The following is a 16,984-nucleotide window of genomic DNA, read 5'->3' as shown; positions in this document are numbered from 1 at the left end:
GCATTTAAAAGGCCTAAGGGAGGCCCTGAATGAGCAGGGGCACCAGCTGTCCTTAATGTCCATGGACAGTTATAACTGAAAAGCAAAAACCCAACACTAAGGAAAGAAGGGAAAGAGAAAATACAAGTGGCAAGAGCCAGGATTAATCCTCCGTTCACTGCAAACTGATTGTGGAAGAGGGGGGATGAAAAAACAACAGGTGCAGACCACAATGTACTTGGCAAATTGTTTTTTAGGACAGACCCAAAGCAGGGAGTAAGACATTTGGGAAGATGATCCTAGCCTGGTTTCCATGTGTGTCCATCTGAGCAAACACAGCACTGGCTGTGAGATAGGACCAAACACTACCCAGCCAGTCAGGAGACCCTGTGACACGGCGGGCTTCACATTCTTCTCCACAAAGCTAACGCGGCCTTGGCCTGAAGGCCACCCCTGACTCTGATGACCAAGACAATACCCCCCCTGAAATTCCCCACAGGGCTGGGGGTCAATCAGTTCGCTTGGCTGAGTGGCCAGAAACCCCACATGCAAGCAAGGAAACATGACCTTGGCTTGGTGCTAGCTTGCAGGGCTATTCTGAGGAAAGGTGAACTTGAAAACAGAGTAAAGTCAGCTGCTACGCAGCAGAAGAGAGATCCAAATGTAGAGGCGGCCCCTTTCCTCAGGGTGCCAACATTCCCTGTGGGGCTGGGGGTCCAGGAAATAGGAAGAAATACCCACATGAAGCAGCAGCCAGTAGCGGTGGCAGCCCAAGGGACCAAGTATGAAAGCACTGCTGATAATGAGGCACTTGTGCACATGACCCTGAGCAACATTCCTGCAGGGTGCAGAGAATAAAGTGACAGGCACACACACACACACTCAAGTTCCTGGAACTTAAAAAAGGAAACTCTTAACAAATGCAAACCAACAAAGAACAAGTGCCGATATGAAGAGGACCCTTTGTTACAATCTTCCCTAGGTCTTAGAATGTGTGAACTTTCATAGCTTTTAATTTCCAAGCGCTGCTGTTTATTTGGGTTGCTGTTTGTTTAGAAATGCCCTCTAAACCAGCTCCTCTTCCAGGGAACCAGTTTATAGAAAACATGATCTTAGCCTTCTCAACTCTCCCACCTCCAAGGCTAAGAAACAGCCTTCTTACCCACAACACTTGGGAATATGCCCAGAGGCCTTCCAATGGCCTTAGCAGGATACAGCACATCCCCCACATCTCAAAGCCTGAAATCACATGACCAAGGTCTAGGCCCCAGAAGGCTGCACTTAAAGGGGGCCTTCTCTAGTGATTGGATGCTTAGGCCCCAGAGCAGTCTTGAAAACGAGGCCGCAGAACAAAGTCTTGAAAAGGAGGAGAGCTGGTCTTAAGGAGAGAGGATTACCATATCCCAGAGATGTAATTGGGTTTTTTCTGTCCATTTGCTGATGCGAAAAGCCAAGGCACAGTGAAGTCTCCTGAAAGCAGTACAGTTTCCACTATACTGTGCTTCTCCTTCAGCTAAGATACTGGTCCACTTGAAACCTGCCTTTCACCCAGGAGCTCTGGGGGTGGCCCTTTCTCCTCTAATAGTTATCTAACTCTGGTAATAGTTGGCCCTGGAGAAGGTTACACTCCCCTTAATCAAAAGAAATAAATGAAAAAGTAAAAAAAAAAAAAAAAAAAAAAAAAACTCATTCACCAGTCTATGCCCACCCCATTCCCCCAAACTCACTCCTTTCATACTTCTGTCACAAACTCACTGGTTTCCTAGACTACCAATCTCAAGACGGTTTGCACCATGGAGCCAGCCCACTGATAAAGAGCAGTAATAATGAAGCCAATAGGTCCCCGGAAAGCTAAGCTTCCTAACAATGAGAGCCACCCTCTAAATTCTTTAAATCTTAGAGATGTAAGAAGAATTGCCATTTTAAACAGAATCACCCAGTCACCCAGAAAGGACTGGATAATTTAAAGTATCTTCACATTACCCACAAACATGTCCTTAAGCCTCAAACAGTCAAGCAACCCTGTCCCGCAGAAATTATTACATGGGTGCTAACTTCATGGAACCAACACCTTTGCCCACTGCATACAATTATGATACCAGGGAAGATTTTCTTGGAAAAGCTTTCCTGTAGCAAATCCCTACCATCTTATTGCAACAACAGGCACCCAGGCTCGAAGCAGCAGCCATAGTGAGAATGATGATGACCGTCATCATCACCCTCACCATCTTAGTTGCTGACATCATTGTCATCATCATCATCATCATCGTTTAAATGTACTGAATGTTTCGGCCGGGCGCGGGGGCTCACGCCTGTAATCCCAGCACTTTCGGAGGCCGAGACGGGCGGATCACGAGGTCAGGAGATGGAGACCATCCTGGCTAACACGGTGAAACCCCGTCTCTACTAAAAAATACAAAAAAACTAGCTGAGCGAGGTGGCGGGCGCCTGTAGTCCCAGCTACTCAGGAGGCTGAGGCAGGAGAATGGCGTAAACCCGGGAGGCGGAGCTTGCAGTGAGCTGAGATCCGGCCACTGCACCCCAGCCTGGGCGACAGAGCAAGACTCCGTCTCAAAAAAAAAAGAAAAAAAATGTACTGAATATTTCTTATGTGCCAGATACTATCTTAAATGCTTTATTAATATTCTCTCATTTTTCTCACTTAATCCTCACAACAACTCTGGTAATGTTCAAGTTTGATCATACCATTTTATGAATGTGGGAACACAGGCTCAGAGAGGTTAAGTAATTTGCCCACGGTTACAGAGCTAGTGGTAGAATTTGAATCTAGGCTTTTACCACCCTAGAGCCTATACTCTTACCCAATACACCACTATGATCTTGAAATGTTAAGTAATACTATTATTATTTAAAAACTGCTAACATTTATTTAGTGCACACAATAAGCCAGAAATTCTGCTAAATATTTGATTTAAATTATTTTATTTAACCCTCACAACAACCCTATTAGTATTCCCATTTTACAGATGCAGCTAAGTAACATGCCTAAGGTCACATGGTGATGGCGCTCAAACCCAAACCCAGGAAATATGGTCCAAAGGCTCTATCCACCAAGCTGAACTTGCATTAGGAAAATGAAGCATTTCTACTGCCCTACTTAAGTCAGGATCCCTGCTGTGTCCCAATCCAAGCCTACAATGTCCCAGCAAGAATTTGGCAAGTAAATGCCAATGAGGAAACTTATCTGGCCCTGATGTGTACATACCAGCCACTCAGATCTGATTAATGTAGGAAAAGAAGACCAAAACTCTTTATAGAAGTCTCTCTTTACCCCATTTTCCTTCAACCTGATTTCTGAAGAGAACACCTGACTACCAGCCTTTTTGCACTCTGCCCAGAACATCTAATAAGTGTTTACCCAGGACTCCCAGAGCCATACTTAAGGGCCTTAATGTGCAATCTGGCTCTGTACCTTATTTAATCAGCACCTGAATGAAATGTCTCTTTGCTAGCAACAGCCAGAGCACAGTCAGTCAGAGTCTTTCTGCAAACACAGCTGGTCGATTGGCAAAAACAATTCAATTCACAGGCAAAATACACCCTGACTTTATACCACTACTGGCATGTGATAGAGATGGGGAGACTAAAGGCATTTGGCTAGAATTAGGATGGTACCATGCTTCCTTTCCCCTCCAGATGATCTCACTCCTCCCTCTCCTACCCACCTAAACACATGGCCACAGGGCAGAGTTTGCACTGTTTTCGCCAAACAGGCCAATCCTGTCTGACTTCCTGGCTCCTGCAATACTCTCTTCCCTCAACACCACCCAGCTCAGAATAAAACTCTTATTATCCTTCCTCCCTCTGCCATTTCCTCCAGCAGCTACTAGACAGGAACCAAAACCAATCAAGAGATCCCCCAAACTCTCCCCTTCAGGATCTCATGCTGGTAACAGGTCCAAGTGCCTTGATGCCCATGAACTGACAGATGTACAAGCGCTGCCCTACGTAGCCAGGAAAGAGCTGAGTAAACACAGAGGACTGACCGGTGCCCAGAAAAGGGGTCCTCCCCAGGCCTTCAGATTAACTGCTGCATCCAAGCACTGTGGAGGGAGATTTACATTAATATGAAACCCTGAGGGTCAGCACGTAGGGTGGCAAGGCATAGATAACTCCAGTTCTCCTGATCAGGGGCTTTGGGGGAGAGAAGAGGCCAAAACCTGAGCAAGGGACATGAGAAGGAACATCTGCTTAAAAACACTAGACACAGTCTACCAATTATATATAATGTTAGGGTAACAGGCCCTTTTTTAAAACTCATCCTCTCCCTGATGCCCAGTGGAGTCTGTCCACTCACACTTCAGTATGAACCTCTGAAATAAAACTGCTTTCTTCCTAATCCCCCCATGGCTATCATCTCCTCTGAAGAGATGGACATTTTGAATTACAGAAAGGATTGTTTTGGAGCTTGCAGTACTCTGGAAGGCGCCAAGCTTGTGTGGGGTGGATCAGGTGGAGAGACTTGAAACAGGGAAGAAGAGATATGAAAAAGAAAGGTAGAAAGATGGCACCACATTTCATTAGTGCTGCTGTGAACTTTAGAGCAGTAACCATCCATGAGCCACTAAAAATCATCTACTGGTTGCAGGTGGGATGCCTGCTATCTCCTCATTTCTCACATTTAATGTCTGCTCACTTATGCCAATGTTCTGTGCCTCTGTCATTGACAGTGTGGGCCCTCCTTGGGACAGCACAGAGAACAAAATTTTCTATCTCATCCCCTATCAAGGATGCAAGGGCATCTGCAGTTCACTTATCAACAGCCTAGAAATAACAGAGCATTCCTAGAGTTTCACTTAGTTGGCCAAGGGAGAAGACATCTACCCCTGATAATAAGCAGCAAATAATTCCAGGTTACAGTTGAGACACTTTTCTGTGAAGGAGGAAGCAACTCTGCGAACTTATGTTAGGATCTCTCAAAGTGAGGTCAAAGGCTCACAGGCATTAGAATCATCTGGGATTTTGTTATAAATGCAGATTCCCATCCTCATCCTAGACCTGGTCAGAAATGCTGTGAAGAGAGCTAGACATCTACATTGTAACAAGCTTCCAAGGGATTCTTTCACAAATAAAGTTTGACAATCACTGCTCTCCACATCCATCCGCTTCCTGTCCACTTGAACTCTGGGTAAGTGAACAGATACTAAATAGGAGAAATGGGGAGATAGCACATAGCCTTTGCACTTATTGTTTCTTATGCCTAGAATTGCTTTCCTTCCTCCATCACCCAATGAACTCCTACTCATTCAAGTACATTTATTGAGCACCTACTAGAGCCAGTCTCTGTTCTAGACACTAAGAGAACAAAAACCAAGGGTCCTTGCTTTCATGGCGCTAACATGAGCCAGCTCAAATGCCACCTCTTCTAGGAAGCTTTCCTTAATTGCATTAGGGGAAAAAAAAGACCCCTGTCCTGTATGCTTCGTTCAAACCTGTTACTATACATGTAATGCTGTAATTTAGTTGTTCTATTTCCTTGTCCATCTCATCAAAACTGTGAGCAAAATGAGGGCAAAGGCTACTGCTTTTTTTTTTTTTTTTTTTTTTTTTTTGGTTTTGCTTTTGCTTTAGAAGGTACATCAGCAATGACTGCTTCTTATTTCTCTTTGAATCTCCAATGCCTGGCACCAATGTTTGGCACACAATAGGCATTCGAGAAATATCTGTTGAGTGAATGCAAGAAACAATAAACTCCCATGAACATTTAAAACAAGAGTCCTGCAAACAAGAGCGTTAGCATGCAACAACCATGTGTCAACATTCCCTCTTGTTAGTCCCTGCAGATCTTAGAGACTGGAAAGGGGGGGATATAGAATGACTGGAAGGATATATTCCGTATATCACTGGAAGGTAATAAAGGTGGCCTGGTTGAAATACTCCATTGACATAACTAATAGTCACCAAACAAGCCACTGGAACTCTACAGCTACCTAAAAACCCTCTTCACGGTAACTTGGGGCCCTCATCCTCTAATATGAATCACACTATTTAACAGGTATTGAGACGGTGCCAGAAGACTTAATGCCTTGCCCACAGATCACCCAGACTCATGCTCAGTTAGGACGGGCACTGAAACCAACTTCCCACTTAATTACTTCAGCCACTACATAATGTCTCTACAAGTGGGGTCCAAGGCTGACCAGTTTTAGAATCACCCAAGAGCTGGTATAAATGCAGATTCCCATCCTCACCCTAGACCTGCTCAGAATCACTGTGTGGAGAACAAGGTATCTGCATTGTAACAAGCTTCCAAGAGACTCTTTTACAAATAAAGTTTGACAATCACTGCTCTCCACATCCATAGTCTCTTCGTGTTCACTCAGCCAGTTACTGGCAGGGAGAAGAGCACCTGAGACAAGACATTCTCAATTTAACAAAATATATGAAAGACCGGGAGAAGCAGAGAAACCTGGCTCTTCATTTCAATGAGGGACAACAATGAGGTATCCACTGAAAAATACAAGAGGAGAGAAAAAGGAAAAGTGAGGCTCTGGTTTAATAACATTTTTTATTTATATGATATTAAGAAGCAAGAAAGTTGGCATGTCCAAGAGATTAAGATCAAGATCCAACAGCATAATTTCCTGATTGGGAGAAAAGCAAACAGACACTTTGGGCCAAGAGTGGAGATTCTAATAACCAGTTCTTTGTGATGGAAATTCTACAAAAAGATGTGTGAGCAGGACCTGAGATTGCCTCACTCCTGTGGCTATTTCAAAAAACAGGCAGAGGCCAGGCGCAGTGGCTCAAGCCTGTAATCCCAGCGCTTTGGGAGGCCGAGACAGGCGGATCACAAGGTCAGGAGATCGAGACCATCCTGGCTAACACGGTGAAACCCCGTCTCTACTAAAAAAAAATACAAAAAACTAGCCGGGTGAGATGGCGGGCGCCTGTAGTCCCAGCTACTCGGGAGGCTGAGGCAGAAGAATGGCGTGAACCCGGGAGGCGGAGCTTGCAGTGAGCTGAGATGCAGCCATTGCACTCCAGCCTGGGCGACAGAGCGAGACTCTGTCTCAAAAAAAAAAAAAAAAAAAAAAACCGGCAGAAAGATTTTTTTTTTTTGGAGACAGAGTCTCGCTCTGTCACCCAGGCTGGAGTGCAGTGGCGCGGTATCAGCTCACTGCAACCTCTGCCTCCCAGGTTCAAGCGATTCTCCTGCCTCAGCCTCCCGAGTAGCTGGGATTACAGGCGTGTACCACCATGCCTGGCTAATTTTTTGTATTTTTAGTAGAGAGAAGGTTTCCCCGTGTTAGCCAAGATGGTCTCGATCTCCTGACCTCATGATCCGCCTGCCTTGGCATTCCAAAGTACTGGGATTACAGGCGTGTGCCATCATGCCCGGTCGGAAGATTCTCTTAACAGGAACATAAGGCCACCAGTGGAGAAAGAGAAAAGGAAAGCAGAAAGTCACTTCCACCAATCAATCAGTCACCATTATCCAGTACACATTAAACAATTAATGTGCATATACAGTATTATATTCAGCTCTACAAGGAGTTACAAAGGAAAAACCCACTATTCCTTTACTTTAAAAAAGTGTTCCCACTAATGGTAGAGAAACATTAAAGAAAAATGAAAAAAAAAAAACAAGTGATCTGGCCAAACACAAGATTACCTACATGCATACAAAGGTATTCATCAAAGAGCCCAACATTCTGACAAGTATTCAGATGGCTGAGAAAGGAGGACAAAAAGTGTTACTTGAATGACTGGAATAACTGGAGTCAGGTCAGGCTCCTCTGGAAAGGTTTCTTCAGGGGAGTATTTACAGAGGGGAGGAAACTAAAAACAAGTCCCACAAAGACTGAGAAGAAGGTGGCACATGTGTGGCAAAGGAATAAAAATTGTGGGAGCTTGTGGATCATCCACTGAGTAGAGGCCAGCAACATACTGTTATTTAAAAGCAAGCTGACTTGTATTAACAGGTGCAAGGCATGAAAAGACTGGGAAAAAAATATTTCCTCTCTGCTTGGTGTGGGCTGGACCTCTGATAAGTTTACAGTGTCCAGTTTTATAGGCCATGCATCAGAAAGGTATCCAGACACAGGCAAGGATCCAGAGAAAAGTAACAAAAATGATTAGAGGAATGCCTTCTAGAAGCTATCAAGATAGGTGTAAGGAGTTGAGCTTTTTCGGTTTCTGAGTATGAAGTTAAAACTATATTGGTCATCTGCCATCTTTGACCAGTTTTGCCCAGCTTCTCTGTTTAAGTGACCACATAATTATTCAGAGAATTCAAGTGCTTCATTTCCACATGGCCCGTTTCACAGAGAAGACTGAGATAGCAAAAGGTTAAATAGTTTGCTGAGGTTCCTGTAGCAAGCCATGAGCAAAACTAGCATCATAATTTTAAATCTCGGGGCTGTCTGTAGGTTGTTTAATTCACCGATCTACAGCACCTCTCTTTATATGGACACCCCCAAAGACTGTAACAATGAAAGATGGAAAAATTCTCTGCAAATTTCCTTGGGGGGAGGAATAAACTAAAAAGGAATGTCGTGTCTCACTAGTGAGGCCCCTATAATCATCATCTCCTTGTATCCCCCTGGACTGATGACACAGGACACAGTCCATCTGATAAGCTGTCAGCAGATGGCTGGATCCCTTATTGTACCCATTACCCACCAACGTTAATTCCAAGCAGGAATGATAATCAGTGCTCCAGACAACAGATGGAGAATGAGGAGGTGTGTCTGGTCTGAAGTCAAGGGGGAAAACAGAAAGCCAAGTTTCTCAAATCCATCAGGTTTTCTCTAAAACAAATTCATCGCATAACAACTGGAATGCAACAGTATGTATTCAGCGAGTTGCAACGGGTTTCACGAAAAGCTCAGGACTTTCTGAGTGTGTGTCATTCTACACTTTTAGCAAGGAGGGAGGAAGTAAGAAAATCAGTGAACCCAAAGCGGGTAAGCCATATTTGGTTGAAGTTAGATTTCTAATATATTGTAAAGAAGACAAAAAAATCAAATAGCTACAGCAACTCTAAAAAAGGATGGGATTCAGCATTACTCACTAAAAACCAACAGCTTGGGACTAAGGGGTCAACAGCACCAATTATTCTTTGCCAAATGTCCAGCCTGGATACAGCCTGCCTTATGCGCATAGACATCGAGGGTTAAACGGCATATGCTGCACCCCACTAAGTTCTGTGCCTAATCAGGAGATGCTGGCACAGACACATACAGAACCAACAGGAATTGGACAATTAAACAAGACATCCCAAATGGGATCTTTTCCTTAAATTTCTAAGACAAAGACAATATAACTGCACTCAAGGAGGGTAAAGGGCCACTAAATTAAGACCAGCAGTCTTTACAACCATCAGTCAAACTATCCAGCATTTTAACCCTTCTGCTGAGAAACTGTAGATTTTTAAGACTTAAATAGCTATGAGAATCTCTTCCTGCTAAGCCCAGATTCCCACTGTGGCAGCTCAGTTCTAAAGCCACCTGTGCCACTAACTTACTGGGTGATATTTGGTAGACAGTATAGTCACTCCATAAATTCACTCCCTGTCACCCATACCTGCCAAAATCATAAGCAAAAAGGGACTAGCCATGCTTGAAGAAATACTTATTGGTATAATTGATAGACACCACTGATATTTAGCAAGGGGTTTAGCAACCATGTGCTAACCTTGGTGCTTGCTGATCTTGAGAACACTCAAATTGTATCTCTGGCTGGAGGCTTAGCTATGAGATAGTGCAACGTCAACCATACATGCCTGGATCAGTCTACAGTCCCAGGACACGTTTGAGAAATCAGACAAGGCCAAAAAGAAACCTGACAGGATGAATATTAATCAATAACAGAACTTGGACACAAGTACTGCCCTTCCTTATGCTACTGAAGTTGGCAGTCACCCAAAGGCAGCATGGCTATGACGAGAGCCTGTGTAACAAGGCCTTGGGAATGACTATTTTGCAGACTGAAAAATGAGATAGGGAGACTAACCAATTTCCCTCCAACTTATCTATTTCCTGGCCTAAAGCAATACCTCACTTGTTACAAACTTACACTGACTCTCTGAGGAAGGCCTTTTTATAAAGCCCAAACTGAGTCATCCTGTTGAGAGACACACATCAGACATGTCTCTGCTAAGTTATCCCTTTCACTTCAGCTAGTATCTCTCTTTCCTTGTTAGGACTTCTAAATTCCACAGAATTTGCCACTACAACATAGCCTAATTCAGCTAGTTCACTTGCTAAACATTTCTTTGTATATAGCATCTGCTCTTTGGAATATATGCTGTTGCAGGAAACATTTTAACATCCCTTTCTCCAGGCCTAAGCTAAATGTAACAATGTATATGAAAGTGCCTTGTAAACAGTAAGTGCTAGATGAATGCAAGGTATTATGGTATGCTGGGTATACATACTATTATTGGTCATTGCTGCAACCAAGTCAGAAAATTATTTCCAACCATCTGCTGTTAATTTTTTTTTTTTTTTTTAGGACTCATCAAATTTTAAAAATCCATAGATTCCTGCTTCCCAGGAAAAGCCATATGGAGGGTATAGAAAGTTGGATGAATCAGAGGCTAGGTCTCCTGGTACGCCAGGGGTTACTATTTAAATGATACAAAGCAGTGATATAGGAGAAAAGGGCAAAGAAGCATAATTCTGATGGGGCTCGAGAACTCCTTGGCATGGCTCTGTTCCATGCCCCCATCCTAAGGCTTCAAAGTCCTAAAATGCCATCATCCTCTGCATGTGTTCCCAAGCATGGCCCAGCTGAGCTTACTTTACTGGAGAGACACAGGAGAAAACAATGAATGGGGACTGGCCACCTGACTTCCACAGAGAAGAAACTAGCTTCCTTTTTTTTCCACACAGGAGGTCAAAAGCATTTCAGGATAGCTCTCTGTTGCATACCCATCTACGACTTATGGGGACAAGAATCACATAAACCGTCAAGAGCTAGGAGGGCAACTCTGCCTCATTTTATAAGTAGGCAAACTGAGGACCAGGATTAGTACTTTCTCCAAAGTCACACAATGAATTAATGCCAGCACTAGGTCTCCAGAGTCTTCTAAGAGCCTCTAAAAATCTTTCTTCTAAAAACCATGGTGTTGCCAGTCTTGACGTCATCACACTAGCAGCAGCCAGGCTGAATTTAGTCCTTTGTTGACCTTGTAGATGTATGGTTGCCAGAGCCCTCAAGGCCACTTTGTAGAAGATGCACCCTTTGACCCTCACCACCTGCCATCCTAAAAAAAAAAGCACTCCTGTCCCGACAGCCTCACACAGCATGGGCTGAGATGCGTTGTTTCCTATCATTAACAAAAAGCCCATTCATTAAAAAAAGAAAGAAAGAAGACTGGCTCAAATTTACACAGAAGGTCTAGCTAGGGCAGCCCTGGACTTCCTGTGAATGGCATCACTTCCCAAGAAGCCCTTTCTTAAAAAATGCTGCCCACTCCAACCCGGATGCTTACGCCACCCAATCAAAAACAGCCGCTTTATTCCAAAGCTATCCACACCTTCTTACCATATCTGCAAGAAGGGAAGAGGCCGGGGTCATTCACCACATCCAGGAGCCTGCAATCAAATGAGTTCCTAGGAACACAGTGCAAGTATCCAAGCCATGAGTAGACAGCGTGGTGCTCATCTGCCTGACACTGCCCACAGGACTGCCCCACCACCCACTGCCACCCTCACTTTGGGGGTGACAGCTTACAACCTCAAGGTGGATGAATCTGCTTTCCAACCCAAGCACTAATTCACCTTTTGGCTGCAAGCAAATGACCTGTCATTCATAAACCCCGCCAGGCCTGTAAAATGGAGATAATAATCTCAACCTCCTGCCCCAAGCTAGGCTGTCACAAGTCTCCAAAGAATAACCTTCTACAACCATAAAGACAGTAAAGATGCTAATGACAGGTTTCAAAACTGCCCCTGAATAAAACACACTGGGTTTTCCACAGTCTGAAATCTAAAAAAGACTGATTGCTCTCCCAGTCTCCTCTTCATCCTCCTCTATGATTTTATAGCTTTAGAACATCTCTCCACACAGGCTGAGTACAGACAGTCTCACTCTTGGTCCTCACCCAGATTATTTTTATGAATCTGGCAACTTGCCTTTTCAATCCCATTTGTTTTCCTTAGCACTGCTAATGGGTGGAAGTCGAGGAGGTAAAGAAATCAGCTTCCTAAGCACCCTTGGACTATGACCACAGGAGACAGAATGACAGTGATAAGATGGAGAGGTTTGCAAAAAAAGAAATACCCTCTCACCGTAACGATCACCAGCCCAAAGTTCACAAGTCAGCCTGGGAACCTGCTTCAGAACTCACTTAGTAGGAGCTTGGTGCTGCTCCAATGCCTCAAAATGAAAAGGCAGACCTCACTCTAAGAGCATACACTCCCAAATGAAAGAGTCATTAAGAGAAACCTGTAAAAGTATTTCCCCAAAGTACCACAGTGTAGATGAGAAAGTTTATGTGACCACCTCCAGGAAAGAGTGTCACCAGGCCCCGGGGAAATTAACTACCACAGAAGGCAAGGGAGCTGGGTCATGGTCCACTGATGTGATTCAGAAAGGACACCTGGCTGGGGCTGGACTTCCTGCTTGTGAAAGGCCAGGGCAGGGCAGGGCAGGGCTGGGCTGGGCTGGGAGGGGAGGGGAGGGGCAGCCAGTGTGAGTGCCAGTCGTTCCTAGGGTTAAGGCACAAGGTTCCTCACCTCCACTGTGGGGCTGACGCATTGTGCAAAGGTGAAAGAAAGCCAAACCTGAAATCGGCACAAAGGCAGCCACTCGCTGGAAAATCATTTTTAAGGGTCCCACTCCCCGCCGGGATGAGATGCTGTACACTATGGAGTGTCCTGAGCACACAAATGACTCTTATCACTTAGGCTGCCTAGGAAAAAGTCAACAGACTCACATGCATCATGGTGACCAGGTGACAGGGGTTGAGCAGGTAGATGACGGTCTTGGTGGCGAACTTAAAGCCCACCTCCACCCCGAAGGTCAGGCACAGGGCTACTAAGAGCAGATTCTTGCTCAGGCTCTCCTTGCCTTCCTCTGGCCGCTGGGTCACCTGCTCTGGCTGGCTGCCAGGGCTACCCCTACCGTCCTCCTTCGTCTGCCTCAGGATGTGCCGCAGGGCCACCAGGATCTCCAACAGGGCCAGGGTCAGGACCACCACACTTTCCAGCAGCCGCTGCTGCCAAGAGAGGAAGGCAGCACAGTCGGGGCCCCCATTGCCTGCAAAACTGGGGTCCACGCCCCCATAGAGCCAGTCCAGGAGGCTCTGGTAGCTATACCGGGACATGATGCAAAGTGGTTCCCCTTGACCACAGTGCAGGAGGCAAGAGTGAGATGGAACACAAGCCCAGAGGGTTGCCCGGGTGGTGGACCATGTAAGGCGGGCACACCCCACGACCCCCCTCCAGACACCAGGGCACCGAGAGTAGGGGAGGGGAAGCTACACGCAAGGCCCGGGGTAAAGTGCTGGCTCTAACTTGTCCCCACGGCTGTCTGGGGGAGCCCCCCGCGCTTCTCCAGTGGCCACCAACGAGGCAGGGTTGAAAGGAGCCGTTGGCCAATCTAAAAGGAAGGAGAGGAAAAAAAAAAAAAAAAAGGTCTCAAAGAGGCAATTGCATCGGGAATTAGGAAGCGGGAGGGGTAACTAGCGAGGGAAGAAAAGGGGAACGGGGCAGTGGCGAAGCAGGGGTCAGGGGAAGCCGGAGGCCGAGAGGGTCAGGGCGGGGGCCAAGGAGACCCGGCAGTGCTGCGGCAGCGAACCGGGAGCCAAAAGGGGTCAGAGCTAGGGGACACGCGGAGGCCAGGAGAGGAGCTAGCGGGGCCAGGCAGGCGGGGAGGGCGACGGGGATGGCAGGGACGCCGGACTCCTCGTCTCACGCACTCGCCACAGAGGGATCTCTTACTCCTGCAACCGCGTGGCCGTCTCTGCCCCCAGCTAGCAACTTCGCCGCCGACGGGCCCCTCCAGCCAATTTAGAGCGGTCCTGGTCCAGCCTCCCGCCCCCGGGTACACCCCCAAACCCCCAGCTCCACCCTCCGGCCCCAGACGCCCGCCCTCCAGGCAGCACCACCCCCAGCCCGCGGCCCGCCCGGGACCTGCCCCCCTCGCGCAGGCAGCGGCGGGAGGAAGCCGGAGGGAGGGCGGGAGGCCGGGCCAGCCGGAGGTTGGACTAAAGCCGGCCCCCTCCCTCCGCCCCGGCGCCGCAACCTCCCGCGCCTCCCGCCCGGCCCTGGGGATCAGCCGCCGCGCCCCTCGGGGCTTCACTCACCGGCAGCTCGGCCCGCGGCCCCGGCTCGGGCTACTGCTCCGCTCCCGCGCTCCCCGCGCCGGGCGCTCAGTTCCCCTGGCGGCCGCCGCCGCGGCGCACGGCTCCTCCTCCCCGTCTTCCTCCCCCTGCAGCAGCCGCGCTCGCTTCCTCCTTCTTCCCCTCCCTCTCTCCTCCCCCTCGCCGCTGCCACCGCCACTGCCTCCCTCCTCCCGTCCAGTTCAGCTCTCGCCCCACCACACGCCCTCGGGCCACGACTACTCCTCCTCGCCTCCTTCCCTTTTCTGCCTCTGGCACTCCCCTCACCCGTCCACCATTCACACCTCCCACCCTCCGCGGCTTCGGCTCTCCCTCCTCCTCCCTCCTCCGGCTCAGTCTCCGCCTTCTTCCTCCTCCTCCCTGGCCTGCCTCGTCTTCTGCACTCGGATCCTGCACGCGTGCACAGCCACCCTCCTTCACAACCGTGTACAGAATTCGCCCCCTCGGTGAAGGCCTGTTGACTGGCTCCGCCTCCCGCGACCTGGTTCTCCAGGGCACTTCTTTCTATACTGGACACATAGTAGGCACTTAGCCGGCCCGCCCTAACTACTTGTGCAGCGAATAAGCCTTTCTAGTAATGAGCAGCTTGGCTTTGGGGTGTGTGCTGGGTATGGCCGGCTCCTCTTCGCGATTCCTCCTTTCTGCCACGACTCATGCAAGACCAGAAAGGCATCTTCTCTCCCCTTTCTAGCCACAGCCCCACTCCACACTTCGGTGCCTAGGACAGGGGCTTCTTTTCCCTGCTCCTCCCCCTCCTGCTCTGATCCAGTATTTTCTCTCTACCTCTTGCCACACAGACCACCCCTGCCACGCCCTCTCCCTCCCCCACTTCTCCCCTTTCTCCTGACAGGCCTTCAATGGTAGGCCAGTGGGGGGAAGAGAGGCTTCCCCTGACCTCTTTCCCTCCCCCTCTTTCCCCCTTCCCCCTCCTGAGAGCAGTTGCTTCCTAACCTATGCGTGGAAAAGCCAGCCAGGACTATATGAGTGTGGAGGAGCAGCTCTAAGCCCAAAACCTGGATGAGGGCAACTGACTGAAATAAAATCCCCTCTTCCTACCTGCTGCTTTTTACCCATCGGCTGTTTGCTTTTCTTGAAACAAGGGACAGTAAAAGGACCTTCTCAGGACCTACCTCATGTTGATTTAATATTTATTGAAGACTCACGATGAGTTAGAAGAATATCCAGAAAAACACAGTTAGGCACCTTGCCTAGGAAACACTTTTGGATGTTGGCTGCAAGCCAGGCTCAAAACATAAAATGCAATCTACTGTATTATCAGGCCATCGCCCTCCCGTTTTTTCCAAGTCTGGTTTTCCTAACAAGTACAGTCAGGTAGCCTTGTGTGGCTCCAAGTTTTGTACAACATCTACCATAGGCCTGATGTTCTCCAAGTGTCAGAGACGTTAGAACCAGAGCGACTCCATCTTGAATAGGGGCTGGGTAAAATGAGGCTGAGACCTACTGAGCTGCATTCCCAAAAAGTCAGGTATTCCAAGTCACGGGATGAGACAGGAGGTCGGTGGGCACAAGATTATAGGTCACAAAGACCTTGCCGATAAAACAGGATGCAGTAAAGAAGCCAGCCAAACCCCACTAAAATCAAAATGGTGATGAAAGTTACCTCTGGTCATCCTCACTGCTCATTATATGCAAATTATAACGCATTAGCATGCTAAAAGTCACTCCTACCAGCGTCCAGAAGTTACTCTATATGGTATGAAAGGGGGAGGAACCCTCAGTTCCAAGAATTGCCCACCCCATCCCGGAAAACTCATGAATAATCCACCCCTTGTTTAGCATATAGTCAAGAAATAACCCTAAGAATTATCTGTGGAGTAGCCATTCTTTATTCCTTTACTTTCTTAATAGACTTGCCTTGACTTTACTCCGAATTCTTTCTTGCCCCGAATTATTGCTCGAGGTCCAAGAACCCTCTCTTGGGGTCTTCATCCAGACCCCTTTCCGGTAATACAAGTGCCAATTAATAAAGAACAACAACAAACAAGGCTTAATTCAGAGGCTCACTAGTTCATTCTCCTTAGTTTTTTTGTTAAATCCTCAGCAACATAACCAAGGAACATTAAGGACAAAGCTGTGAAGCACCTAGCAATGGAATACAGCATCCCAAGACCTCAAGTTGCTATCTTCAAGGAAGCAAGAATGAGGGCATAGCACTTAGCCAATGGCTTCAGTAATCCCTCCAATTTCCACCTGAGCTTCTGTTGGGAATTTGGCCTAGACTGTCCTGAGTTTGCAGCAATGACTATGGTTAATAATGACTGTAGCCAGGCCAGTTTTCTATATTGAGCCATAAATTCCTTTTTCACAGGCATGTTGAAGAAAAACGCCAAACTCTGTAAAATATCTGAGGAGATTTATTCTGCACCAAATGTGAGGACCATGACATGTGACACAGCCTCAGAAGGTCCTGAGATCCTATGCCCAAGGTGATTGGGTTACAGCTTGGTTTTATACATTTTAGAGAGACAGGAGTTACAGGCAAAGATATAAATCAATACATGTAAGGTATACATTGGTCTTAGCCTGGAAAGGCAGGACATCTCAGGTGGTTGGGGGGAGCTCACAGTCATAGGTGGATTCAAAGATTTTCTGACTAGCAATTGGTTGAAAAAGTTAAGCTTTATCCAAAGAGTTGAAGTCAGCAGAAACAAATGCTTGAGTTAAGATAAA

At 47.2% G+C, this 16,984-nt stretch overlaps 1 protein-coding gene across 22 annotated transcripts in view; it reads right to left on the bottom strand.

The window, feature by feature from the left end:
* TMEM164 (transmembrane protein 164) overlaps positions 1-14,624 on the bottom strand; it is a 345,939-nt gene extending 331,315 nt beyond the window's left edge. For 7 of the 22 annotated variants that reach the window (XR_013412573.1, XR_003725745.2, XM_028841784.2 and 4 more), the window contains exons 1-2: positions 13,871-13,935; positions 12,887-13,551 (exon numbers count right to left, since the gene is read on the bottom strand). Coding sequence is in view for 14 of the 22 variants with exons in the window: in XM_028841784.2 (XP_028697617.1) it covers positions 12,887-13,276 (390 nt within the window). In the remaining 8 variants the exon portion in view is untranslated. Of the gene's footprint in view, positions 1-11,493; positions 11,557-12,886; positions 13,552-13,870; positions 13,936-14,257 lie in introns of those variants that run through there. The other 15 variants (XM_077987810.1, XM_028841790.2, XM_077987819.1 and 12 more) reach the window with 12 other exon arrangements.
* Between the last annotated feature and the right edge of the window lie 2,360 nt (positions 14,625-16,984).

Source organism: Macaca mulatta, chromosome X, assembly GCF_049350105.2.
Source record: "Macaca mulatta isolate MMU2019108-1 chromosome X, T2T-MMU8v2.0, whole genome shotgun sequence".
NCBI lineage: Eukaryota > Metazoa > Chordata > Mammalia > Primates > Cercopithecidae > Macaca > Macaca mulatta.
This window is presented reverse-complemented; position numbering and strand designations above follow the sequence as displayed.